Here is a 27,248-nt window from a genome sequence, read left to right as displayed (position 1 = left end):
AGGTGTCTTTCTGAAGGAAAATATATTTTTGGCTCTGACCAGGAAATCATTTTTCAGCATGAATAACACAACTCTCCGTCATTTTACTTTTGTCCATTTTTAAGCAATAGCTTAAGCAGCAGTAGGTTGTTTGGGGCAGCCAGGAAAATGAGCTCTGGCCCATGTGCTCCAGACTAAAGGAAATCAGACAGCAGGCCCAAAGGCAGTAGCATAAACTCTCCACTTCCGATGTTTTTCCTTTCCATTTGGTTTCCATGGGACCCTGTGTTGGGGGCGGGGAGGGCTTCCAAAAGTACGGATGTGTAATCTTTAGCAAAATAAGGAGCCAGGTTTCAGGATGGCAAAAGAGAGAATATTAATAAATGGGTGAGGGACCAGTACCTAAGAATTTTGTATGCCTAACATTTTCAGAAGCCCCACTCCAAGGCTAATTTTGAGAGTGCCTTATTGTCTGCCATTTCTACCTAAGTGCTGTTCAGAATAAGTACCAAAACCCACAACAGGTTGTACCTTTAGGGTTTGGAAGTGTTTCCCATCCCACTCACACCCTGGAATTGTAATGTCGTGTTTTGGGGACTGAGACTGAGAAACTCCTCTTCTTTAGGGTTTTTGTTTTTTTTTTTTTTTGGTCTGTTTGTTTATTGGTTTTTGCTTTGTTTTGTTTGAAATTTTATACTGCCCCATAATGTTTTATTTGCTCTCCTCGGGGTCTGAAGCAGTCCTGTGACTCAGCAAGCCAGCAGGCTTCTCTGAGTCATCCCTATTTTCTGGGATTCAACACAGGGACCTATGATTGAAATTTGCTAAAAGAAACAACTAAGAGCTAGACATGGTCACGGCAAATGGAAACTTGTAAGGTCCAAAGCTTCAATGAGCAGCTGAGTCTGACAGACTAAACAAAGCTGGGGAGAAGGCACAATTTATCTTTTGCCATCACGCCTTCCTTTTCAAGCTCATATTTCCCCCATTTTGGCACCAGCCTGAGACACCATCTTATGTCTCATCTTTGCAGGACCTGTTAGCTAATTGTCAACAAATCATGGAGTTTTTCTTTGCTAGCCATAAAATGGGGATGCCTTCAAGAGTATTTACATTTTTATAAAAACTTCTTGGAGTTGGAATCTCTAAGGGTGGGCTGTGAAGCATAGTGACATGTAGTGGGAGAAGGTGGTGTTGAATTTCTGTTTTTTTATAATTTTTTTTAATGTTTATTTTTGAGACAGAGAAAGACAGAGCATGAGCAGGGGAGGGGCAGAGAGAGAGGGAGACACAGAATCCAAAGCAGCTCCAGGGTCCGAGCTGCATAGAGCCTTATGTGGGGCTCGAACCTGAAACCACAAGATCGTGACCTGAGCTGAAGTCGGACACTTAACCGATTGAGCCACCCAGGTGCCCCAGTGGTGTTGAATTTCTAAAATCACACCGTAGAGGGGATATACCCACCCAGAAGAATGGTGGTGGAGGGAGGAAGAGCAGTGAATGCACTTCCCCCATCATATCACAATATGCTATACCAGAAGGAAGAACATTAAGCATCTAAAACATTCATCCATCCATCCATCCATCCATCCATCCATCCATCTATCCATCCATCCATTCATTCACTCAAAAGAACTGGAGTTCAGCCTACATGCCAGGTACCACCCAGGTGCTAGGAATATTGCAGCAAACAAAACTGCCTAAAACCCCTTGCCCCACAAAGTGCACAAATTCTAGAAATAATAATAGAACATATGAAGTAGGGACACCTGGGTGGCTCAGTCAGTTAAACGTCCAACTCTTGATTTCAGCTCAGGTCATGATCTCATCATTCATAGGTTCGAGCCCCACGTCAGATTCTGTGCTGACAGCAAGGAGCCTGCCTGGGATTCATTCTCTCTCCCTCTCTCTCTCTCTGCCCCTCCCCTGGTCTCAGTCTCTCTCTCTCTGTCTCTCTCAAACAAAATAAAATAAATACATAAACATTAAAAAAAATAACATATGAAGTAAACTATGTAAATAGTAAAACAAAATTCATGATTCTCTTTTTTCAGTAATACTGTAAGGAAAATTCCAAGTTTTGGACAAGAGAAAACACTAATGAGAGTATAATCTCATAAGCAGACCTACTCCTACCAGCTCATTTTGAGACCCAGCCCCCACCTCCTCCCTCAGATAGACTTCCCCTGGAAAAACCGATCTAAGAGCAGAATTGACTCTCTCTAAAAGCTGGACCATCCTTACCCCTTTACAACCATTTCTTTAACCAAGCCTCGGTTTCCTCATCTATAAAATGATATTTGACCAGGGATCCTGGAGAAGGTTAACTAAAACAATATGGAAGGAAGCACTTGATACAGTGGTTAGCATAAAGCATGTAGGAAACTCATTTTATTCTCCCAAAGGTCATTCATTCCTATTGGGTGGCAGAACCATGCATATCAATGAAGTTGCCCTTTTAATGCACCCTCCTCCTCTGCCCCCTCCACCTGGGATCTTCTGCCCCCTCTTTCCCACCTGGCAGGTGCTGCCGGTCCCTCGGAATCCCTCCGAGTCTCCCTGATGGAGCTGACCCTCTTCACTGTTTCCCAGCGCCGGGCACATGTCTCCCTCGTGGCAGGCAGCAGCTTCCGCTGTGGTTGTTCCTGTTTCTTTCCCCTTCACGAGGCTTTGAATTCTTTAAGGGCAAAGATCAAAGCTTTAACCGTCTTGCCCAAGTGTGTATCTCGTACACAACCACAGTGTGTGGTACGTGTGTCACGTACCAACCACAGTGCCTTAGATAAAGAAATGCTGGTGGAGAGAATAAATAAATGGATTATTATCTCATTAGCTTGTAGTCACCCTGGTGCTCCAACTGCCTTCACTCTTTCTTACGCGTACATTGTGCGCTTCAGGGCCAGATCCTGCCATCTGGGAAAGCTGTTCTCTAAATCCTGAGAGGGGACACGAGGTGGAGACAAGTCTTCGGTAGGCGTCCAGGCCTCACGTTGCCTCTCCGCCTTCAGACCACAGGCATCCTCTGCCACAGCACCCTGGCCTCTCCCTGAGCAGACATTTAGGCATTTAGGATGCTAGCTGCTAGAATGATAGCCGTCCCGTGAATGTCCACTCACCTGAGCTCACCACCAGCAGAGAACTCCAGTTCCGGAATACTTTCTCCGTTGTAGCAGGGGCAGGGGTGGGGGAGTCTGATAGTGCATTCCTGACCATAAGCCCACGACCCTGCAGGACCCCAAGCACCTCTTAAATCACCAAAAGATTGAAGTTGTTCCAGGGTAACTTTGTTGTAATGTGTACATCACCTGAATTTTAAGTCTTTGGAAACTGGTGACTCATATATACTGTGAGACGACGTTGGCCCCAAATTTTTTAGCAAGACTTTTGAGATGCTCTGTAAAGTAATGGCAAGCAACCTACCTGGGCTTATCTCCTCTTGAGTTCCATGTCCTTTCTGCTCCCACCGCCCAGGCCCCGGCATACCTCTGGGAGGATGCAGTGGGGTTTGCAGGTGGTTCTAAGTTCATCCAGGACCTACTGCTGTAACAGTTCTATGAGCACTGCAAAACCTCAGCATGGTCAACCCACCCAGCTGTCAAGTTGGACTGTCAGCTCCAAAAGAAGGCAGAGCCGGGAGAGAAGAGGCCATGAACCCATCTCTTCCACTTCAGCTTTTCGAACAACCCTCCCCCCCACGCTCCCCCCTGCTACTGCCAGTTGGTGGAAGCCTTCTCATCACCTCCTCCGTGGGAGGCAATTTGGGGGATCCCGCAGGCAGGCTCCCATGTGGTCTCCGCAGAGCTTTCCTCCTCCGCAACCCCATTCCAGAGAGACTCACTCCCTCTCCTCTCCGTTCCCGTTTAATTTGCAGTGAAAAGCATACACTGCCAGAACTGGCACAGACCAGGGGCCGGGGAGAGGTATGGCGTGAGTCCCTTGGCTCCTGGTGGGCTCCACTGGATAAAAAGTGCCCTCCAGTTAATGTCTCTCATGCATCGGGGGCTCCTCTCTCCGAGTCTCCCACAAACCCATTCCCAGGCCCACCCGATTCTGGAGTGTGCAGGACAGATGTGGAGACAAAACTGAGACGTGCCCATTTGCTTCTGATTGGAAAAGGGTGGGGTGTCTTGTGTGCCTCACCGTTCAGACATTCTTCACGGTGCTATTTTTATCAACAGTAATCATTAAATTGGTGTCAGATGGGCTGGTCCCGTTCCTCACCCTGAGGCTGGGTGATGAGACTCAGCAGGGTTTTTCCAGGCAAGAGGAGATGTGGTATGTGGCCCATATGAATGCATCTCCAGAACCGGGGGCCTCATCGCGAACCCCTCTCACCCTGGAGCATGTTCATGTGGCAATTAGAACAAGACTCATTGTCACTCCTGGCTCATTCCTGACCTGATTCACTTAACAGACATATGATGAGCACCTTCTAAATGCCAGATATTGAACAAGGCACCGGGGATCTGCAAAAATGTAATCTGTACCTCCTAGAAATGTGCATGTCCCCAGAAAGGATTGTCATGTAAAGTGACAACTTCTACTGGGCTGTGCGTGTCACAGCTACATTGATAGGTAGATAGTGGAAAGAGGATTCTTGCCTGGGCCTCAGGGAAAGCTTCGTGGGGTTGGTAACACTCAGCCAGGCTTTCAAGGGTACGTAGAATTAACCAGATGAAAACATGGGGAACAGGAACCAATGTTTTTAAAAGAGGCATCAAACAAACAAACAAAAAACCTCCATAGATTCATCCCAAATCCAGCTGTGAATTCAGCTGTCACCCAGGGAGTCCCAGGCACATGCCTGCACTGCCTCTTGCTCTGGGAGGCTAGGAGGAAGAGGGCTGCAGTGCAGGAATGTCACCTTCTCACTCCAAGGTCCCTGGCCATTCTGACTCTGGGTTTCAGAATCTGGCCCCTGAGCAGGGCCTAACAGTGAAGGGCTGGCCCATAGTGGTGATGGTTGACACAGGACACAGGAGTTAGATATGGACTAGGGGCCTCCATCACCATCTATTCCTGGATCTTGCAATGGAGAACCTCACCTCTGAGTAAGAGCTGAGGCCCCTCACTAGGGGCTTCAATGATGCATCGTTAGATGAACACCAAGAGCGGAATTTTCTAGATTCTATATCTTTCAGTCTGTATTGTACTTCTTTTAACTAAATGCCTGGAAATTCAATGTGAAATTTAACAGAAAACCAAAACGGGGCATAACAGGAAAACGGGGAGAAATGTGGCACTGAATGATGGCAGAAAGTGCATTCACAGATGTTCTCAGCAATCCAGGGCTTGGCGCTCTGGTTTTCATTTCCTCTGACCCGACATTCCAAACTCCACCCCCTACAAGTCACATGCATGTGCAGGCACAGCCCTGCAGGGTGCAGGGTGTCCCTGGAAGGGCCTCCTCGGTGGGCCGCTGGCCAGCTGGAAGAGCCTGGGGCCACCTGTCTGGTCAGGAGCCTCTCTGCCGTGAGCCTCTTGGAGCCAGGGCTGGCTTTGTGGTCTAACTAAAGTGACAGTGAAATTAATGGGATCCTGATGCTGTGACTGAGGCCATTTCCCTGTGTCTCCAAACAGTGATGAGAGAGGAAATGTCATTAGGACGACAAGAAGCTTTTGAAATCTTCAAGAGGGACCACGCTGACAGCGTTACCGTCGAAGACAACAAACAGATTTTGAAGCAGAGGTAAGGCTGGCTCAGGGAGCTGCTGGTCCCCCGAGGCTTCGCCGGGCGAGCCTCAAAGAAACTTGCTACTACTCTGTCCTCCTTAATCTGTCCGACCTAACTCTGGAAGAGAGGCAAGACATGTACTAAGTTTCACATTGAGTTGTGTCCATGACTTTCCTACACATGAGCCTCACCATCCCTGTACTGTTGGGGTAAGTCAAGGCCAGGGTCTGTGAGTGACGGAACTAACTTTGTATACCATTCTCACATCTTACATTAATTCTCATCTGCCTGTGACTCTGTCGATATCATGCTGTTCCAAAGACGAGGAGAAAAGTCTGTAGATCAAATTATAGTCTTAGAACTCTAGACCCTCCAGCTGGTCTGGGGACGGTGGGGGGAGGGAGGAAGTCCTGCACTTGATAGTCAAAGGAAGTGTACATGCACAGCAGAGGCTTCTGGTATGTTCTCCAGCCGGAAGCAGAGCAGGCAGCAGCATCTGCTGACATATTGTCAAGCTGGCCTCTGGACCCTTTAAAAAAAAAACTTAATGGTATATAACTTGTTTCACCTAATCTGTGAATTAGATGCATATCCTCAAACTGTAGCAAACAGAAAGACTGCCAGGTGCATGGGTCTAGAGTTCAGAAGAAAGAGTTCTAGACAGTGAACTTTTAAATTAAGTCACACGTGACTCTGGATCTTAGCACACAGTAAATTTTCAAAAATGATTCTTTGAATTAAAATGAGATCCAGGGGCACCTGGGTAGCTCGGTCAGTTAAGCGTCCGACTTCAACTCAGGTCAAGATCTCATGGCTCGTGGGTTCGAGCCCCACATTGGGCTCTGTGCTGACAGCTCAGAGCCTGGAGCCTGCTTCCGATTCTGTGTCTCCCTCTCTCTCTGCCCCTCCCCTATTTGTTCTCTCTTTCTCTCAAAAAAATAAACACAAATAAATAAATAAATAAATAAATAAATAATAAAATAAAACAAAATGAGATCCAGGTTTGAGAGTTATATGCTTGTAAATGCTTCAAGGAAGCCTAAGAAGTGGCCAAGCTCAGGAAAACATGTGGAGGCATAAGGGCCTAGAGGGCAGAAGCAGCAGGAAACCTCTAAAGGGCCAGGAGGGAGAGCAGGTGTGGGGGGAGGAAGGCTGAGAAGAAGCAGATAGAGAAGCAGGGGAGAACTGGGAGAATATATTGTCCGGAAAGCCAAGAGAGGAGGCGGCTCCATAAAGCGTGTTGTGGGTGGTGTCAGCCGCGACAGAGACAGAGGCAGGGGAGGCTGGACCGAGCGCACGGAGCAAGCCGGTGCCTGAAGACCACGTGTTGGAGGGCTGGGAGTGAGCAAATAGAGCACGAGCGAACACGTGTTCAGAAAGTTTGTGATAGCTCACAAACATTCAAAGGAGGATAAGGGGAGTCACCTAAGGAGAAGGGAGGTTTGTTTCAGAGCGGCAGAGAATTGGCCAGCATTGTAGGCCATGGAAGCAAACCCGTGAAGACAAGGACAGACAGACAGACAGACAGACCGGGGGAAGAACTGACACAGCAAGGCTTCAGGGAGATGGTCTGGGGAGGGAGACATCAAAGCTCTGGGTGAGGTGAGCCCGGAGAGAAAAATGAAGCAGAACGGGGCTGACGCTGATGCATTTAGAAAGGAAGGGAGAAAATTAAATATGGCCTGTATTTGAGGCTGGAACATATCCAGTCACGTAGGATGGGCTGGTTATCCTGGTGGTCCCATCTTCCTTGTGGCCATGGAGCAAGGGAATTAATGAAACTCGCACAAAGCTTGCTTCTGAAAAGGGCTTTTCCCAGCACTAAATCAGTCCTTTTAAAATCAAGTGAAAAGTCAAGAGACCAGTCCACATGTTAAAAATGTCTGTGTCTGTTTAATGTTACTGTAATAACAATCATTAAAGGACTCTTTGGCACTGGGGGGGGGGGTGTAACCCAGGATCTACCCCTTTCCCAGGATTGGAGCTTTTGTTTGCATTCATGGAGAGCATTCCATTACTAGGTATTACATGCTCGTAACTGCTTGAGACAGAGGACTAAGAGAAAATGTTTTTCTGTGAAAACGAGTAACTATAAAGCAGGGCCCCTACAGCAGACATTGAAATAGGGCCCCACAGGTGCTGATGAGGGTGACTTCCATGCCGCCCTGCAGACTGCTTCCTATAGTCACCCTGATCCCCTTCAATGCATTTGTTGCCATTCCCTCTGGTGACTGGGAGCCCCATGCGGACCATCTGCAGGAGGGCTGGCCACGTCCTAGGAATGCAGACATGCGCCACAGGGTTTTAGTCACTCTGCTTCTAGACTTCCTCTGAGCAAGTCTCATTCTCAGGTGGACCCCGGCAACAAGGACCCAGTGACCTGGCCTGACAGGGACTTCTCCACTTCCCACATCACGCAGCTGCCATCAGTGGTTCCGATGTTGGGAGGTCACCTTGGCAAAGTCCAGAAAGGCTTGGGACTGATTGCTCCCACGTATGAGCCTTGCGCCGGCTCAGCCTCTCTAACCCATGGCAGCGAGTTTCTGAGCCCAAACGAAGGGACTGTTGGATCCTTTCTGATCCCTCATCACCCAGAATACGAGTTGAGCTGGAGCTGAAGGAAGAGTGGAGCAGTAGCTGTCACATACACGTCCCTGTTACACCATAGAAAGATTTTCCTCCCCATCTTACCTAGACCCTTTGCTGTCCTCCCAGGCAATTTCTAGCATCTCTTAGCCCTAGCCCCTGGTCTGCGGGGGGCAGTTCTGCTGCCTGTCTGTGACAACAGAAACAAGACATTGGCACATTAATAGGATGTTTACCCTTTGCTGAACTAGAGCGTGCGAGCCAACTCTTAAGCTGGATTTTTCAGTGGAAGACAACTACAATTGAAAATCACAACATTTTTCAGGCATGACTCATCCTCATAGTATATAATAATATGAAGAGTGGCTGGAGACCCCATGGTCAGCAAACACCAGCGCCCAGGCACCACACAGCTGACTTTCTTTTGTGGCAGATCTTGGAGACAAACTGAATCCCTCAGTCACAGAGTTCCATTAAATAACAAAAGAAGAAATAAATGGGGAGATTAACTGCAATTGGAAACAAAGGCAATGATAATGTGAACTCAACCAAGAAAAGCGCCCCTTCTCTCAGTTGGATCCTTAGGGCACAGAATAGAACCAATAGGAAAACTAGACCCAGGCTGGAGAGAAATCTCCTGGCACCATCTGGAAATAACATCCATGACAAATAGGAGTTCCCTGGTTCCTATTAGACTTCAATTTTAACCTTTATTATTTTTCCATTTGTTTTTTGTATTTACACCTTGTCTCCTGAGCTAGAATTATGAACCCTGAGAGCAGAGATTAGAGTCGAATCTTCTCAGCCTTCCCACAGTTTTTAAAATGGTGCTGGCCACAAAAACAGTACTCAAAAATACTTCTTTGGCTTGAGAATGCACTTTGAAATGGACTTTGGGAAGTCTTAGCAGGCAAGCAAACTGCTCGAGAACTCCTTCCTAGAAACAGGAGAAGCTAGACAGCAGGCTTCTCTAGACTCGGGGAAGGAATAGCTCCATGAAGATGGGAAGGGACCACCATCTTGATGGGAAACAAGATGGAATAAGAAAAAGAAATATTGTTGTTTTTTTGTTTTGTTTTGTTTTTTAAAGCCTAAGGGAAATGAAAGGTGGATCTTCATGGCAACGTGCCAGAGGCAGCCAAAGTACCATGTCAGGGACAGGTCTACAGAGGAGGGAAATGGCATAGATGCAGGGCCATTCTTCCTTTCTGGAAGGGAGGAGTGTTGGATGTTCACTCTGTGAATAATCAGCATATTAAGTTAATTGCCCTAGACAAGAAAACTAGGAAAGGTGTCATAGGAACCCCTTGTCCTCCAGTGGCATATTTCCCACACTGACCTGAAGAAACCAGCCCAGCTGATGTGACAGACAATAGACAGTGGAGGCTTATGGAGACCGAGTGGCTTATGAACACCAGCTCCTCCCCTTAGCCCATAAGTTAAAACAGCTACTGCCCATGGTCCCCAGCAAATTATCTGTGGTTCTGACTGCCTGGGGCAGAGCCAGGTGCCAGGCCTCCTCAGCTGCTCCCCCAGCAATGATGTATGTGTGTCTGACACACACCAAGGGCAGGATGGAATTCTCCCAGGAGCTGGTCTTGGAAGTTACATAAGATTGTACCTCAACCCCTATCCTTTTCATTCCCCCTAAAGATGAGAAACTCAGCAACTGTCTTAGGTGTCCTTGACCATGGACTTGAAAGGATCCCTTCTCTGACCCTTTGATTTGCTGAGAAGATGATACCCATCATTACTGTCTGTAGTTGCTGCTTCCAATATGCAATCCCACCTCACAGTCGATCCCGCAACGGGGGGGTGCCTACACTGCCAGGCAGTGGTCCTAATTCAGTTACAAAGGACGTTTGTATGCATGTACTTCCCACATCAAGCCATCCCTGAGAGGCATCTCATCCCAATCTTGCAAACAAGAAACTTGAGATCCAGCAGGGCATTCGAGTCCTAGTCTCTGATCCCCAGCCCAGTGCTCTCCACATTGCACACAGTGCCTGTGTGTGACGTGTTGCTCACATGCTGCTCCTTGTATTTTACAGCTAGGTCTAGAGTGCTTACTAAGTACGTGCCCTGTTCTACGCTCCGGAGATAGAAGTATGTGTTAAATAGATGTGATCACTATCCTCGGGAAGCTTACAATATTGAAAAAGGGAACAAAACAAGCAAACAGGCAATTCTGATCCAGTGCACCTATGATGACAGAAGTTCAAGGTGCTGTGGAACATGTGGGGTGACATTGTTGCAGACTTTCATGGCCCTCAAAAGCTGTCCAGAGGAAGAGACGTCTCCAGCGAAACTGTGTGATTAGGCAGAAACTAGCCAGATGAAGAGAGACGTTCCAAGCAAAGGGAGGAGCCCTGAGGTGAGCCCATGTGAGTGACACTTGATGGAACTGAGGCCTTTTGGACCAGCCTAGGAAGGCAAAGGGATGTGAGAGAAGATTCTGGAAGAGTCCTCACCAACCCGAGCATGAAGAGTCTAGTTAACGCTGTTGAGGAATTTGGATTTTGTCCTGAGATCACTGGGGAGCCCTTGAAGAGTTGTAAGCAGGACAAATAATAACAAGGTCAGGTTTGCATTTAAGAAGACTCACTCAGGCTTAAATGTGGGAAATGACCGGAAGGCAGGTAGCATGAATGCAGGGAACCTCACAATCCTTTGGAGGTAATATGGTGATGTGACCACCCCTTCTCCGGGGCAGGGAGAGTAGGAATGAAGCTGGATGGAATACTGTGGGGAATAGATGGGAATGGGTGGGACTCCGGGATTGTGTGAAGGTGCTTATAAAGGTGGGGGAGGGGTGCAGCGCAGGGGGTGCAGGTCCCTGGCCGGGAGCCCTTGGGTGAGTGTCAGTACTCGGCAGTGAGATGAGGAAAAGTGGGAGGAAGGGGAGGGGTTTTCGTTGGGGGTGATCAGTTCCTGGAATGCATTTGTCAGGAAATAAAGCAGGCTGGGGTGCAGATATGGGAGCTGTCTGTGGGGATGACAAGAGAAGACACTGGTGTGGTGGAGTGCCCTGGGAGAAGAGGTAATGTGGGGAGAGGGTCAAGACAAAACCCTGACAATTCCCAGCATCTGAGGAACAGCTGCGGAAGAGGACAGAGAAGGAGCAGCCGGGCTGCTGACATGGCTGACATGGAAGCCAAGAAGGAGAATGGTTTGTACGCTGCGGACAGTGTCCAGCACGGTGCCAGGCGCATGGTGGCTGCTGTGGGATTGGTGAAGGCTGGGCGTCAAGAGAAGCCAGGCTTATGAAAGAGCAGTCGGAGGACTGCATTCCTTCCCCTTCCAAGCCCAGGCCTTGCCCCGAGGTAGAGATTTTTCTACACGGCAAACAGAACAGCCTGCCAGCCTCCACACTGGAACGGCCCCCAGCGACGCTGCCCTTGCACAATGGACCGTGCAGCCAGCGACTCCCGGATAGGAATGCCTCCAGCCAGGAGGAGGAGACCCTCAGGGGCTCACAGGTTGAGTCACCGAGCCTTCTCCCTGGCCCGGCCCAAGGCGCAGCCTCCCTGACATAGGCCAGGCCTCCTCTCCAGTGAGCAGGAGCTTAGGATGTTGTCCAGAGGTGCAGCGTGCCCTGGGGAAGGTCAGCACAGCTCCAGCCGCCTCGGACACAGGCTGGTTCCCTGAGCCACATCATTAATGGGAATGTGCCTCTTTGGGGTCAGGAGGGAGTCGGGAGCTCCTCTTCCTGCTGATCAGCATTTAGTCTGGGGCCAGAGGAAAGGGAGGCAGTGGGGCTGTGGGAGGCTTGGGCTGAGAAGGTGTGGAGATGCGGGTGGGCAAGGAAGAACTTGGCAGAAATGGGGGGTCAGCTTCTTTCTCATCTCTCTTGCCTCTCGTGTACTCCCCCCACCCCCGCTTCTTCTCAGGGTTGGGCTTTCTTAGTCAAGAGTTTGTCTTGACAGCTGGAGATCAGGAACACATGTGGGTGGGTGGGGTGGCCTGGAGCAGTGACAACTGCAGAGTGGAAGGAAAATGGCCTCATGCAGACAGGACAGCCCTCAGCCCACACCTCTTCAGTGGGAAAGTCCTTATTAGCTCTGCGCTGGGCTGCAGGGGAGAGACTGGAACAGCTCGTGGCTTCCCCCACAGTGTCTGCCAAGCCCTGGCACAGGGCCGCTCTTTGGAGTGGGTCGACCACAGCACGAAGCAGCCCCCCCCCCCATGCCCTCCTGGACAAATGTGGGCACTGTCGAGGCCAGGGGGCTCCATCCCAGGCCCTTCAGGGCTCCTCTGAACAGCTGCTGTGGAGATTGCCTGTTTGCCTGGATATCTTCCCCTGTTTTTACTCCCGTTTCCTCTAGAACTGACATGGATTTCATCAGCTTCCCAGCCCTCCTCTCGTATCTTCCTTATTCTCGATACTCTTCTAAATGGGTGAGTGAACTCTATGGAACAGGCATTAAGAGGAATCACTCACTGAGCAGTGAAGGATTATCAAACCCTGTGGAATCCTAGGAGCTGGGGATGGACACAGCCAACAGTCAAACAATTATAGGCCCTCCACTTGGCAGAATTTGAAGGATGAAAATAGCCTTTCTCTTCTGAGCAGCCTGGACCACACCTCAGATTCTGTCTGCCCAGTGGGCAAAGGCCAGTGCAAGCCTACAGGGCCCAGCACGGTGACTTCTATGAATGTTTGCTGACCCGAACTCCATCTGAATGACATCGAAAGGGACTGCACTTCTCTCCAGAAGGTGACAGGCCCTAGCTGAAAAGAGCACATGCATAATCTATGATGAGCCTAAACACCCTAACAAGGGAGCTGGGGCGGAGTCCCAAGAAACCTAACATTGAGAGACAGTTTAGTTCCCTTCCGTGGAAACTTCCTGTCTGCAGTCACAGGCCAAGCAGCCAGACTTGGAAAATAGCAGTGACATAATTCATACTTTTCCATCAAGCACAGAGCCGCCGTGGCACTCTAGCCTCTGCTTGCATTGTTCCCCGCCTTGAATGTCCTCTTCTTCCCACTGCCTCTAACAAAATCCTATGCATGGGGCGCCTGGGTGGCGCAGTCGGTTAAGCGTCCGACTTCAGCCAGGTCACGATCTCGCGGTCCGTGAGTTTGAGCCCCGCGTCAGGCTCTGGGCTGATGGCTCAGAGCCTGGAGCCTGTTTCCGATTCTGTGTCTCCCTCTCTCTCTGCCCCTCCCCCGTTCATGCTCTGTCTCTCTCTGTCCCAAAAATAAATAAAAAACGTTGAAAAAAAAATTAAAAAAAAAAAATCCTATGCAACCAAAATATTTACACACAAAATAACATGATATCTGGGATTTCCTAGGATCCAGGAAGACTTGCGGGGTGAGGAGAGAATGAGGAGAGAGGAGATAGTTAAAATCAAGTTGACCCAGTGTTGACAATTAATGTAGCATGATGGTGGGTAGCATCTATAAAAGCCAGGTCAATCCTACCTTGTACATTAAGCTTTCCTGACTACTCTCCACTCATAGACAGGCCCCGCCACTGGCTTGGCCAGTGTTATCCACAATAGCATAATGATTTACTGTAGCCACATATTGCAGATTTGTTTCATAGACTTTCCGTTGCCCCCTTAAATTTCATTGCAGAAAGGAAAAGAAGGGAAAGACTGACATTTCTTAAGGGTCCGCCATGTACTGGGGACCAGACTGCATATTTCTCACATAGGCCAGCCATGTCCTATACCACTTCCCCAGCACAAAGTTGGGCTCTCAGTGGCATCTCATGCATATTTGTTGGAAAATATGTAGGAACCATTAAGTAAAACATCACAACCACCTGGTAGACTAGTAGACAGCCATCAAAGATAATGGACAAGTTTCTAATATCAGGAGGAAGGACTTATATTATACTGCTAAGCGAAAACTAACCAAAGCACAAAATCATATACATGGTATGATCTTAACTATATCAAAACTGAGTATAAAAAAGACTGGGTGGAGGGGCACGTGTGTGGTTCAATCAGCTGGGCGTCCAACTTCGGCTCAGGTCATGAACTCATGGTTCTTGAGTTCGAACCCTACATCAGGCGTTGTGCTGACAGCTCAGATCCTGGAGCCTGCTTCAGATTCTCTGTCTCCCTCTGTCTCTCTGCCCCTAACCCCCCCCCCTCTCAAAAATAAATAAACATTAAAAAATATTTTTTTTAACTGGCTGGAGCTCAAAATGTGCTAATTTCTGGGTAGGGGCTATTAGGGATTTTTTTCTTGTTTTCATATTTTCAAAAGCTGATTAAACATCACATATAACAGGAGTCAGAAACCTTTCTCTGTAAAGGACCAGCTAGTAAATATTTTTAGCTTTGCAGGCTGTACAGTCTTTGTCACATCTATTCAACTCTGCCCATGCAACATGAAATCATCCATAGACAATATATAAATGAATGCTGGTGACTGTGTTCCAGTACAACTTTATTTACAGAAATAGGCGGTAGGCTGGATGTGTCTCGTGACCAGCTATAGTTTTGCCAGCCTCTGATCTATTACTTTACACTCAGAAAAAAAAAATGTTATTTAAGTTATAGTAAGTATGCATTCTCGACTACAACTATAGGATCTTGGTACTATGATGAATAGAACACAGCAGCATACAAAAGTCTTACAGCCATGCTTTATTCTGGTTCCCTTGCATCATAAAACACTCAAAATTGCAAGTCATAAATTACAGAATATGAAAATGAAAATTCCGTGGTGGATAGAGAAGTAAAAATTCATGATACCAGTAATTAATATGAATTTTATCTCTATTTTTAATGCTAATATATATCATTTATTTAAATTCTATTTTATATCTTTCCATAACATTTTAAATTATTTTAGGGAGTTCTCTGGAATCTATTATTTTTAAAGCATAATTTGAAATGAACAGAAAAAGTTAAATTCTTTTTTTTTTTTTTTTTTTTTTTTTTTTTATGTCCTCTCCAGATTTTCTGAAGCAAAGGCCCTGGGAGAAAGTATAAATGAAACAAGAAGTAAAATTGGTAAGCAGATGATATTGTGTAAGCCTCTTTCACAGACCATTTTCCTGGTGAAAATCAGGTCATGATGTGCCTCCAAATAACCATGAAGCCTAGCTTCAAGAGACCCCTGCCAAGGAAGCCGCTCTGAAAGTGCCTTTCCTTGGAAGTTTGTCATCTCTCCTACCATCCATCAGGAAAAGTGTTTTCTTTCATCTTGAACTTGAATGTTTCATCCTCATGCAGGCCTGAGCTCTAGCATCCCAATGAGAAAGTTTTGCTTTTCCCTAGTGTTCCTTAACAATAGCTCAACTAGTCATAATGGCAAGATTACAGTAATGTTTTGTATTTTCAAGTGCTGTGAAACACTTTTACACCCCTTGCCCCAAGCTTAGACTTAGTGTTTTTGGCACAGGTGTGCATTTTTTGGCACCATTCAGTTAATAAGTAGGAAGAGGAGAAGGAAAATGAGTCTCTGTGCCTTCCCAGGACACAAGCAGTCCAGCAGGGCTCCCCACTTAGGTGAGAATTCCTGGAAAGATGAGGTTATGGCAGGAGGCAAACTCAATAAAAGTGTGCCCTGTATTTTTATCAAAGTGATAGGAAAATATTTCCTTCATCCCAAGCTAGAAGATACCCAGGGACCCATCTCCCTGGCTGAGACAGCTTTGGAGAGGGACCCCTTGTGCCTTTGCCTCCTGCTTGAGAAAGCAGAAGTTACCTCCCTGATCACAGCTGACTTCCTGCATCTCTCTTGTCTCCACCTCCCTTCCCCCGTAAGTGAGGACAGAAGCTGCCGTGAGTGTCCCCTTTGGCTTTTCCTACAGAATATGGAAAATTACAATGGCCTTGGGCACTCAGTCACCAAACAGGAGGTTTATGTTCTCCTCTACAACCTGAGGCAGCCAGTCCCTGAGCCATGCCCAGCACCATGCAGAAAATCTCTAGAGTCTCAGGAGTTCTCAACCTAAGTTCTAGGAACTAGGATGGGGGAGGGAGATGAGGCGGAATGAGCCTTTGCTTTCACCAAACTAACTGCAATTTAGCTATACTTTCAGTGACAGTGATGTAGGCAGCCAAGCCCAGTAGGACCAGCAACACCTACTACCAGTAGAATTGCAGTATGGCAGATATCATAAAATATCTTTTATGCTCATCAGTACTTCAAAATTATGGTAGTTATTAGACTCACCATTAGATCTTTTAATTCCATGCATTTATATAAAAGCATATCATATTGATATTTTTGTATCACAAAAATTTAAAAAATCTTGATAACTATTTCAGGTATAACTGATTTCTCTTAAAATCCAAAGTTTTTTTATTTTATGCACCCTAAAAATTATCATTCTGAAAGAGGGTCCATAGCTTCATCAGACTGCCAGAAGGATCCCTGGCAAGAAAAAAAGGTTACACACTTCTTTCTTGACCTGGATTCCCAAATGCCTGAAACTACATGGAAAAACTGGGCATTAAGGGTACATACATTTTTCTGGAGAAAATATCCCTAGTTTATCTGATTCTCAGAGGGGTCAGTGGCCAAAACAATAAGGAAATTGGTTCTAGATAAGTGCCCCTCAACAGGGCCAGGACTTCAAGCAAAGCAGACCCTGCTGGGGCACAGCCTGGTCCCAGAAGCAGGGCTCTGCTGGCCTATCCAGCTGGGTGGCCTGAAAGGAAGGGAGAGGGAGCAGGCCTCAGCATATCCAGGGCCAACTCGTCAGTCTTGTGGGACTCAAAGAACCCAGTGGTCTGTTTTCATCCCTGGAGACATAAGAGGGAAAGACCTTTTATAAACTGCTTCTTCCCCCAAAAGTAATACAAAGTTTTGCTCTTGAAAAAATATCTAACTCACTAAACCAAAGTAAAACCAAAGTGTTCATTCCAACACTAATGAAATAGACTCATGATGAAAGGCACCAATGACCTACACTAATATAATTTTTCACTCTGAGTACAGGTTGTTATCACAAATAATTCTGAATTCTCCATAATTTTGGTCCAGTATCATATGTTCATGGATCCAGTTTGCCTCTCAAGAGGAGGCAAGTCAGAGGCTGCCCTATGGCTGTAATTCATCTCTCAGAGAGGATGATCTGAACACACAAAGGGTCCAGATATGCTAGCAGAAACCTTGGGCAAGTGGACCTTTGTTTTTTTTCTGGATCATAACAAGCAGAGCTCATACCAATGTTGAGATTCAAGTATTCACTGCTACCAATAAAGTGGTAGTTTAGTGGTCCTAATAAAGTCAGTGTCACTCTTACTTTACTTTATGCAAAGAGCAGACTAAGACCCATCCCCTGGCCACCCATCTTCCAAATGTGTTCTTGATCCAAGGGGGCCCCAGTGAGTAGATCACTGAGACTCAGCCTCATTACTGAACCAGCTCTCATGGTGCTTAACCCCAAAAGTAGCCCACCATGGGGTCATTACTGCATGTTCTGACAAGGTTAAGATTAAGGAAGTATAACGTGGAACTTGTACACACATTTAAATTTAAAATCTCCAAGGCAGTCTTGAAGGAAACGTTTCAGGATATTAATGACCTTTCTAAGTGCATTTTTCCTAGGGAGAAATTAAATCAAGTGGAGTTTTCAGTCCCCAGTGACTGGAATCTTAGACTTAGTGAATGTAAGAGTCAGGAGGTGGGAGCTTGGCACAGATGTACCATCACATGTGTGGGATGGTGACTCAGCTCCATGCCCAAACTGTGCCACATCCTGCTTCTGGACCCCAGGGCAGGAATGGGATGCTGTGGAGTGCACATGGAATTGGCCTGCAGAGAGGAAATGAAAGCTGTATTTGTGAACTACAGATCGACCAGCCCACGTGTCACATTTAGGTTGTCTTCCTGGGTAATCTGGTTTTCTCTGACATTGTGATCAAGAACTACCACTCAAGTTTCATCATCAAAATCCTTGGAGGCTAGCAGTTCAGCTGTAAACACATAATATCCAATTTTTACATGGCATAAGTCAACCAAAACCTCCATATTCTTTCCTTTTCTTATAATAAGCCACCCCAAACTAGGTAGACACACTCTTGCCACCAAGTCCTTTTTTGTCCTTCTCTGTACACCATTTGCATCAATTCTGATGTTGAATCAGTTGAAATCAGAAATGGAAGAAATAGCCAATTTAAGATCTCCCTGAAAAAAGGTAGAGTCTTTGTTGGTGTAGGAGAGCTATCTTCACTGTATTTCCCTGTCTCATACACAAGAGCATTAGACTGCTTTTCATCACATGGGCTGTGCATTTAAACATTCACATACACGGGGCGCCTGGGTGGCACAGTCGGTTAAGCGTCCGACTTCAGCCAGGTCACGATCTCGCGGTCCGGGAGTTCGAGCCCCGCAGTCAGGCTCTGGGCTGATGGCTCGGAGCCTGGAGCCTGTTTCCGATTCTGTGTCTCCCTCTCTCTCTGCCCCTCCCCCGTTCATGCTCTGTCTCTCTCTGTCCCAAAAATAAATAAAAACGTTGAAAAAAAAATTTTTTTTTAAAATAAACATTCACATACACCCTGCTTCCATTCATCCTATCTCTAAAAATGCTACTGAGCCCAAACTGTGGGGAAAGAATGAGACTGTGTTAGAAGCAGTGGCATCAACCAGGCCATTTCTCACTTACTAGAATTCTGGAATTCGTTCTTCTATGTCCGTGTTCTATGATTGGCAGCATTGTCTCTGGCAACAAGAAACAATTGAAGGGCTGTTCTTTGGCAGAAGTCCCACTCCGAGACCAGTCTAGGAACCAGCTGCTTTGGAGGCAGGTGAAAGAATTTGACTGGCACCTTTTGGCACCTCTTCGCACCTCTTCATCCTCTACTGACCTCTCCAGGCCTAAATGAAAACTAATGTCACCGGATGCTGTACAGAAGGGTTTTCACTAGTAAGCCAATCAGAAGTCAATTCAGAAATCATAGGAAATGTAATAGAAGTAGCTATAGCGGGAGGTAAGGGGGAAAACCAAACACTAGAAAACTAACAAAACACTCTGGAAGGTTTTTCTTGTACTACAAATTCAAAGGACCCCAACCCACCATTTGAACAACACTCTTAAAAAAAAACATTTCTCAGGGCACCTGAGTGGCTCAGTCAGTTAAGCACCTGACTTCAGCCCAGGTCATGATCTCACAACTTGTGGGTTCAAGCCCCAAGTCAGGCTCTGTGCTGACAGCTCAGAGCCTGGAGCCTGCTTCAGATTCTGTGTCTCCCTGTCTCTCTGCTCCTCCCCTGCTCTTTCTCTCTCTCTTTCAAACATAAATAAACATTTTAAAAAATTTTAAACATTTCTCTTATACATTTGGGCATTGGGAAAATCATTCCTCAGATCTGGGTCTCCATCAGCAGAACAAATAGGAAGATTTTCAGTTGTGTGCATTTTCTGTGCTTTGATCTTCTCTTGAGGTTTACTTCTAGACCTATTGGTGCATGTTGGCTTCTAGTATCTTATCTGGGAGTAGGGGAAAGATGACATCCAGGTCATTCTGCTAGATTCTGAAGACCTGAATTAAGTGTATTCTTTTGTTACTCATTGACACTAGCTCCGATTAACAACCACCCCAACAACAGCTTCCACCTTTTATTGAGCACTGACTGTGCTATGCCAAGAACATGACATATGCTATCTCCTTTAATCCTTTCAAAGAAGAGCCATTACCCATAAGGGGGGCAGGGGTATTACCATATTTTGTATATTCTAGACCACAGTTTTTAGTCTTAACACCTCTGAAATCAAGATACATTTGGCCACCCCACCTGCCATTTTTTTCATGTTTTGCAAACTTCTGGAATGAAGAAGAGTCTTAATATTGAGGTAGTCTAGAGTCTGTGAAATTCTAGTGAATTATCATTATTTTGTGGATTTTAAAAATTGGAGTTTCAGTGAGGTTGCCTGCTAAGTGACCAAGTTGGAATTAAATTCCATTTCTGTCCAACTTCAAAACTTTTATTTAACTTTTTAAAGTGTATTTATTTATTTATTTTAAGAAAGTGATAGCAGGGGAGGGGCAAAGAGAGAGGGAGAGAGAGAATCCCAAACAGGTTCTGCACTGTTAACACAGACGCTGACATGGGGCTCAAACTCATGAACTCCAAGATCATGACCTGAGCCAAAACCAAGGGTCGAATGTTAACCAACTGCGTCACCCAGGCACTCCCCACTCAAAAACCTTTAAATACAGTTTCATATTTCCATAAATTCAGATTTCTCTGACTTTGAATTTTTCTTCCACATTTGAAATTTCACTCAGCTGTTACTCAGTTTTCCTGAATCTTTGGCCTTTATCCAGTGTGCCCAATGAAAGCTTCAAACAACACCCTAGCTCATGCACACACAGCCCAAGAAGATTAAAAGGGTCTTTGTAACATGATTAATGATAGGTCATCTAGTACATATTGGGGCTTAGTTGCAGGGGCCAGTGGGGTGAAACCCAGCCTTGCTCTCATTTCCATATGCACCAGCCCAGGGTTACGTCTGCCCTTAGGAAGGGATGATTTTTTCTGGTTTGCAGAAAGATACACTGTGGACTTGAAGCAGCTCTGGTAGGATTCAGTGTCCCACATGGGTTTCAACTATCATCTTCAATGGTTCGGAAAACAGAATAGCAGGATTGTATTTTCAGGCTCCATACAATTCCAACTGAGTGGGTTTAGAGATGCTTCAGAAAACATGAGAGAATTCAAATCATTAACTTAGATGAGGTTTAGTAGGAATGGGGGTCACGAAGCACTTATGCCTAAGTACCAAAACCCGCACCAATAAGGACTACAGAAAGCCCAATTAAGGGCAGGCATAGGAGTCATCAGTGACCACAAAATAAAAACGTGTTACCATAAAGTGGAAAAATACTATATTCTCAAAGCTAAGAAATGCAGAAGCCAAGACTCACTCTGCCCAGTATTTCCATATGCACATTGCCTTTTCTGTATGAGAAGAGAGATGGTTCAGAAAAAGCAGCTAAAGTAATGACTAAAAAGTTACAGAGTAGATTTTTGGCTTTATTAAACAATTCACCGCATGTTTATTTTATAATTTTTTTAAGTTTATTTATTTTGAGAGAGAGAGCTTGCGAGCAGGAGAGGGGCACAGAGAGAGGGAGAGAGAGAGATGTCTAAGCAGGCTCCGCAGAGCGCGGTGCGGGGCTCAAACTCAGGAACTGTGACATCATGACCGGAGCCAAAATCAAGAGTCAGACGCTTAACCGACTGAGCCACCCAGGTGCCCCCACCACATGTTTATTTTAAATAACAAGCTCTGTGAATTCGAGTGTTCATGTGATTTTTTTAACACCCTTATCAAAAAAATTCAGTTAATCTGTGCTCAGTTTGTATTGGCCAGTATGTTTGGCTATAAGCATAAAAGGAAACTTACTGTCTTGTGTAACCCAGAAGTCGAAGGAGTGCAGCTGGTTTCACATGTACCCTTCTCTCCCTCCTCCTCGTCCTCCTCGTCCTCGTCCTCCCTGTCCTCATCCTCCTCCTCCCCCTCCTCTTCCTCCTCCTCCTCCTCTTTTTCCTTTTTCTCCTCCTCTCCCTACCTCTCCTTCCATCTCTCAGTGCTACTTGACTAAGTTCCCTGACGGCCTCACCCCATTTAGTGACAAAGTACCTCTGAAAGCTCTCAGTTTACATGGTCTGTGGAATTCATAATCCCAGTAAATGGGATCTTTCCCCACAAGGCTGGCAAAAGTCCCTGAAGGGAGGATGCTTAGCCTGGCTTAAGCCATGTGCCCATCTCTAAAGCAATCCCTCTGTCCAAGGGGAATGAAACACTTTGGCTGGGCCTAGATGCTGTGCCCATTCCTCAGGCTGGGGCTTAATCTGCCGCCTGCACCACATAAACTGAACCCAATTGAAGAGTTATCTTTCCAAAGGGAGAAATGCAGGGCACCCAACAACCACGTTCATTACAGACCTTTTCAGAAATTTGTCTGTGGGTTGAAACAAAAAGACATCTGTAAAGGAATGAATTGGAGGTCCTATGAGAAAAGATAACAGTTAAAGTAATTTATCCTACAAAACAGAAAGCTGTGCATGGGGAACTTAAAAACTGGTTTTAAGTTTTGGGTGCTTCTGCTATAATGGAAGAAATGCACAATTACATTCTAAAAAATAATAGGGATAGTAAGAAAATTGAGACTGGGAAACTCTCTCAAAACCCATGCAACTCTATAACTGTAGCTCTAACAAAACCAATTACAATCCTAATTTAAAAAACTGATATAAATAGGAAGAAATGTTAAATTCCTAACACATACAGGGAAACACTCTCTAAAACATCAGATTTTGGGGGCACCTGGGTGGCTTAGTCCATTAAGCATGTGACTTTGGCCAAGGTCACGGTCTCAACGGTTCCTGAATTCAAGGTTCTCTGCTGTCAGCACTGAACCTGCTTTGGATCCTCTGTCTCCCTCTCTCTGTGCCCCTCCCCCACTCATGGGAAAAAAAACATTAAAAAAGAAAACATCAAATATTTTTTTTGCTAATTTGAGGCTTCGTGATAGAAGAGTGCATAAGGAAGTGTTGAGGCGCTGAGTTACAGAAATGCGAATAACACACTCAAGGATGAGAAGAGCCATACAATAAACCCCTTTCTTCTACCCAGGAGCACTGGCCACACTGGACCAAGAGAAGGAATGTGGGGAGAAAGGGACTGTGTACAGCCCTCTGCTTCTCTCTACAGCCAACTGGGCTCAGCTCTGCAAGCTGACATTATATTTGGTGACTTCTTCTTGGGGGTGCAAAACTTTAACTTACTAGAGAAAATATCCTTTGTGAGCAAATGCAGCTGCCGCATGACACTGGTTTCTGCCAAGGGAACACATTTATAAGCAGACTGACTGTATATGATGTGATGTCATGCATAGTGACCGATAAATTGTAATTCATTTTTAAGGAGACTCAAAAAGGAAAAAATAGTTTTCAGGTGTATTGAAAATACTGCTAATCACGTGCAAAAACATTGTGTCCAAAAGGTAATTAAATGGAAAGGGACCCTAGGAATCTTTCAAAGCAGGATTGATAGGCATCTCTGTGAGATAACTCTTGGCATCTAGAAACAAAAAGAGCAAAGCTGAGCTCTCAAGGTCCCTTCTGTCACAATTTGGAGCATTAAAACTCCAAGACATGCAGTTATCTGAGTGACAGCCCATAACCAGTATGTATGATGGCTTCACGGAATTGATTGAGTGCTTTGCTGTCAGAGTTTGGAGATCAAACAAACAAAAAATGATTTGAGCAAGTCAGAAGGCTGTAGAGTGTATTAAATGACAAGAGGTGACTCTAATAATTGTCATGTATAAGAAGGAAGCCATGATTTGTTTGGACTGACAGCCAAAAAAGATGGATGGCTGCTTTCCCAGAGTCCTGACAAGGTGGTCTCACCTTGGTAAATGAACCAGGGTCCAGGATCTGGCTCTGTCTGGATGGATTCAGGAAAAAACATGCCAGTCAAACTCACTGTAAACCAGAGAAGCAATTTTTAAATTTATCATGGAGGATGTTCCTTTATAGACAGGAACTCTTTTTCCCTTTAAATGCATTTGTTTATTTTTGAGAGAGAGAGCGCGCACTAGCAGAGGAGAGGAAGAGAGAGAGAGGAGAGAGAGAATCTCAAGCAGGCTCCGCATTGTCAGCACAGAGCCCAACGCAGGGCTTGATCTTACAAACCATGAGATCATGACCTAAGCTGAATCAATACTCAGAAACTTAACCAACTGAGCCACCCGGGAGCCCCTCTAGATAGGAACTCTTAAACTGCCTCCATCTGGGGCATCTTCTCTAAAGAAACAAAATAGATTAGTTATTGGAAGGTTGGCAAATAGGCATCCCTAAGCACAAAGAGAATCACAACGAAGAAAAGAGCTTTGAAAGATAGGTTCTCACAGCAGTGCCAAAGCCTTATAGGGTGTCCATTGCCCACAGGAGCAAATATCCCTGCAGCCATTACAGTTGGTCTCCAGGATGACCAGCTCCCTTCTGTGCATTATAGCCTTTTCTTCACAAACGATAAGATACCATTCGTTAGGTTTCTACTTACTGTAATGATTTCCCATTCCTGCCTCTCAGTGATGAAGCCCACATCACTTTGAATAGTGTTTTAGGTCATAGAAATAATCACATTTAGTTTGGCTCTTTCTATTTTCAGAAATAGAAACCCAGTTGAGCTACCTCAGGCTTAGGATGCAAAACTCTCATCAATATACAGTGACGATATCTGAGACCCCTCAAGCTGAAATGAGAGCCAGAGCCAGGACCCGGGGGACCATCAAGAGTCACGGTGTCTCCAAAGCCCAGGGCCCCTTCCTCCTGCCTCCCTCGGGGCCTCTGGCCCCCTCTGTGCATGCTTGCTCTTGTAAGCTGCTCATCCTGCTGAGCCTAGGACCCCCTTGCCCATGCCTTTGGTTTGCTCTGGCCCCAGCTATTCCTGAAAGCATCCTTTAACTCTCTGTCCTCAAGGTTAATGAGCTACTTATTTGCTTATTTCTGAGCTCAAAGTTACAAGAAAGAAAACTGGAGTGACCCAATATATCTTTTCTAGGCCTCAAGGACAGCAGCTGCTGGCCAGCTTAAGAATGTGCTGTCTTTAGGTCAGAAACCTACCCCTGGTTCAGGCAGGCAGGGAGGAACAGAGGTCTTGTGTTTCAGAAAGTGGCCACCTGGGCAGCAGTGTGACAGGAAGGGTTTCTCTTTTAAAAGGAGGATGGGTAGAACAGGTGCAGTGATTGACATCCTGTATCCCCTTGGCTTTATCTCACAGAGAGCTGTGTAAAGATTTTTGCTAGTTCCAACTCTTATAAGGTTATATCAATTCCTTTATTTCCAGTTTCTAAAGAAAGCAGTGTGCCATTTTGCCTGTGTTTTACCAACAGAAACAGTGACTAATCTTTGTAAAGTGTGTTATAATATTTAGGGTTTTATTTTGTTATTTTTATGTAGTCAAAGCCACTGATCTTTCCTTTTATGACTTCCTTCATTGCTTTTGTACTTGGAAAGGGTCATTGGAACAATGATAACGATGAGTTGTTCATTCCCGAGTATTTGTTTAAAGCTTTCTAAATTTTCTTATCGTTTTTATTGTCTATTTTTCATACTGAACTCAATTAGGATTTATTGTGGAATATGGCGTCAGCTGAGGCTGTAAGTTGAATCTTTTGCAAAGAGCCAATTTTCCCAACACCTATTTGGTTTAATGAAATGCCTTAGAATAAAATTTCTTCCCTTCATAGAAGAGTCATTTCAGATTTTCAGAAGGCAGCTAATGCATCTAATCTCATCATAGCTGCGATGTACATCCTGGACATGATAATTTCCGTACAAGTATTTCAGAAATAACTTTGCCAGCAGATACTGTTATCTGGATATCAGAAGAACCCTGCAGAAAAGTACCAACTTTTATGTAAACCCGGAAGCTAATGGATGAGGAATAACAGATGCATGTCTGTAAGTGGGTGGTCCCGGCAGGCTGAGGGCCCTCTCCACACTCTGTGAAGGGAAGGAGTCGGTCTTGTCTTTCGACACAGCAGCATGAGCTGGTTCACCTTCCTGATCCACCAGGGAAAGATAGATGGTACTGTGTTGTTTCACCTCTAAGGAGGAAAAGCATATTTCATTATCTTATACTGATTCAAAAGGAGGAATCACACTGTAGCTGGGGTAGAAGTGGATAGGGGCTTTGTCAATGAGGCTGTGCAGGGAAGAGCTGAAAATAGCAGAGAGTTTGCTGTGTCTACTGTCAACGACCCCGAAAATGCTGATGAGTTCCCCACTGAAAACCAGCGATAGCTTTCAAAAGCAGAGGACACACAAGGGTGTGAATATCCCTCTCCCACAATGGTCATTCCGTTCAGGGTGGAGACAGCCTGGGTTTGCTTTTGGCTTCATGTAGTAACCCAACCCTGTGGGCCACCCACTCCCTAACAGCCTGACCACAAGTTACCTGATGGGGACCAACAATTGCACGTGCAGCTCCACGGCAAGATGTGCCCGTTAAAGCACAGACCTGCAGAGAAGGGGGGATCAGATACCATGCAGAGACATCTGCCCCTCCACAGGGACTCAACATTCCCCTTCCGGTGGGCAGATGTCCGCTGTTGGACAACATTTAAAAAGCAGAGATGTTCCCAAGCACAGTTCAGACCGCATCATGAATCAGGCATCTCATGAACAAAAGCCCAGCCCCGGCAGTCTGTGTGGGGAAAACGGTAACTGCAGGACTCTGGGCAGCTGCCTGAGCAAAGCTGAAAGGACAGCCACAGGCAGGGTGAGTGGGAGCACCACCAGGACTCCCCAAAGTTTGGTGTCAATGTTTGGACAGATTGGGGTTGCCTAAAAGGACTGGGAGTAAACAGAGAAGCTCAAGGTCAGCCATTGTGTGTCCAAGCACAGACTCTGGGCCAGCAAGAGTCAAAGAGGTGGAGTCCTCACTATAATAATAATAATAATAATAATAATAACTAACTTTGGTAGAGATACTATTTTTGTCCTGTTAATATAGATAAGAAGCCGAGGCCTGGGGAAGTTACTAAATATGCTGAACAGTACACCACTAGCAAAGGGTAAAGCCCAGGCTGGAACCAGTTTCTGTTGCGCTCCAAGGTCAATGCCCTTGGATGGCAGGAGAATTCACAACTCAACTAAGTAGGTGTTAGGACCCTGCTGTGTAAGTGCCTGGGAAGGTCACGTGTTCTGTCTGAGTCCAAGATGATGATAAAAAGAAGGAAAAGGAGCCAGTGAAGAAAGCCTTTACCCGTCTCTTTACTTCCAGCAATGTAATAAAGGTAGGAGGCCGAGAGGTTGGCAGGAAGTGGAAAAGGGCTAAGTCAGCCAAGAGAGGACAGGTCTGCCTTCCTAGGCTCTCTCTCCTGATCTGGAGTTTAGAAAATTGTAAGTTTGGGGCACCTGGGTGTCTCAGTCGGTTAAGTATCTGACTCTTGGTTTTGGCTCAGGTCTTGATCTCACAGTTTCGTGGGTTTGAGCCCCATGTTGGGCTCTGCACTGGCAACTTGGAAGGAAGGAAGGAAGGAAGGAAGGAAGGAAGGAAGGAAGGAAGGA

At 45.9% G+C, this 27,248-nt stretch overlaps 1 protein-coding gene across 4 annotated transcripts in view; it reads left to right on the top strand.

Annotated features, from left to right (window-relative positions):
• Positions 1 to 27,248, top strand: part of KIF6 (kinesin family member 6) — a 388,886-nt gene that overhangs the window by 284,734 nt on the left and 76,904 nt on the right. For all 4 annotated transcript variants that reach the window (XM_040473403.1, XM_040473402.1, XM_040473404.1 and 1 more), the window contains 2 exons: positions 5,560 to 5,668; positions 15,162 to 15,217. In XM_040473403.1, the coding sequence (XP_040329337.1) occupies positions 5,560 to 5,668; positions 15,162 to 15,217 (165 nt within the window). The remainder of the gene's footprint in view (positions 1 to 5,559; positions 5,669 to 15,161; positions 15,218 to 27,248) is intronic.

This window comes from Herpailurus yagouaroundi, unplaced genomic scaffold, assembly GCF_014898765.1.
Source record: "Herpailurus yagouaroundi ecotype Mexico unplaced genomic scaffold, PumYag 139, whole genome shotgun sequence".
In the NCBI taxonomy this organism is placed as follows: Eukaryota; Metazoa; Chordata; class Mammalia; order Carnivora; family Felidae; genus Herpailurus; species Herpailurus yagouaroundi.
The sequence above is the reverse complement of the archived record's forward strand: the minus strand, read 5'-3'. Positions and strand labels throughout refer to the sequence as shown.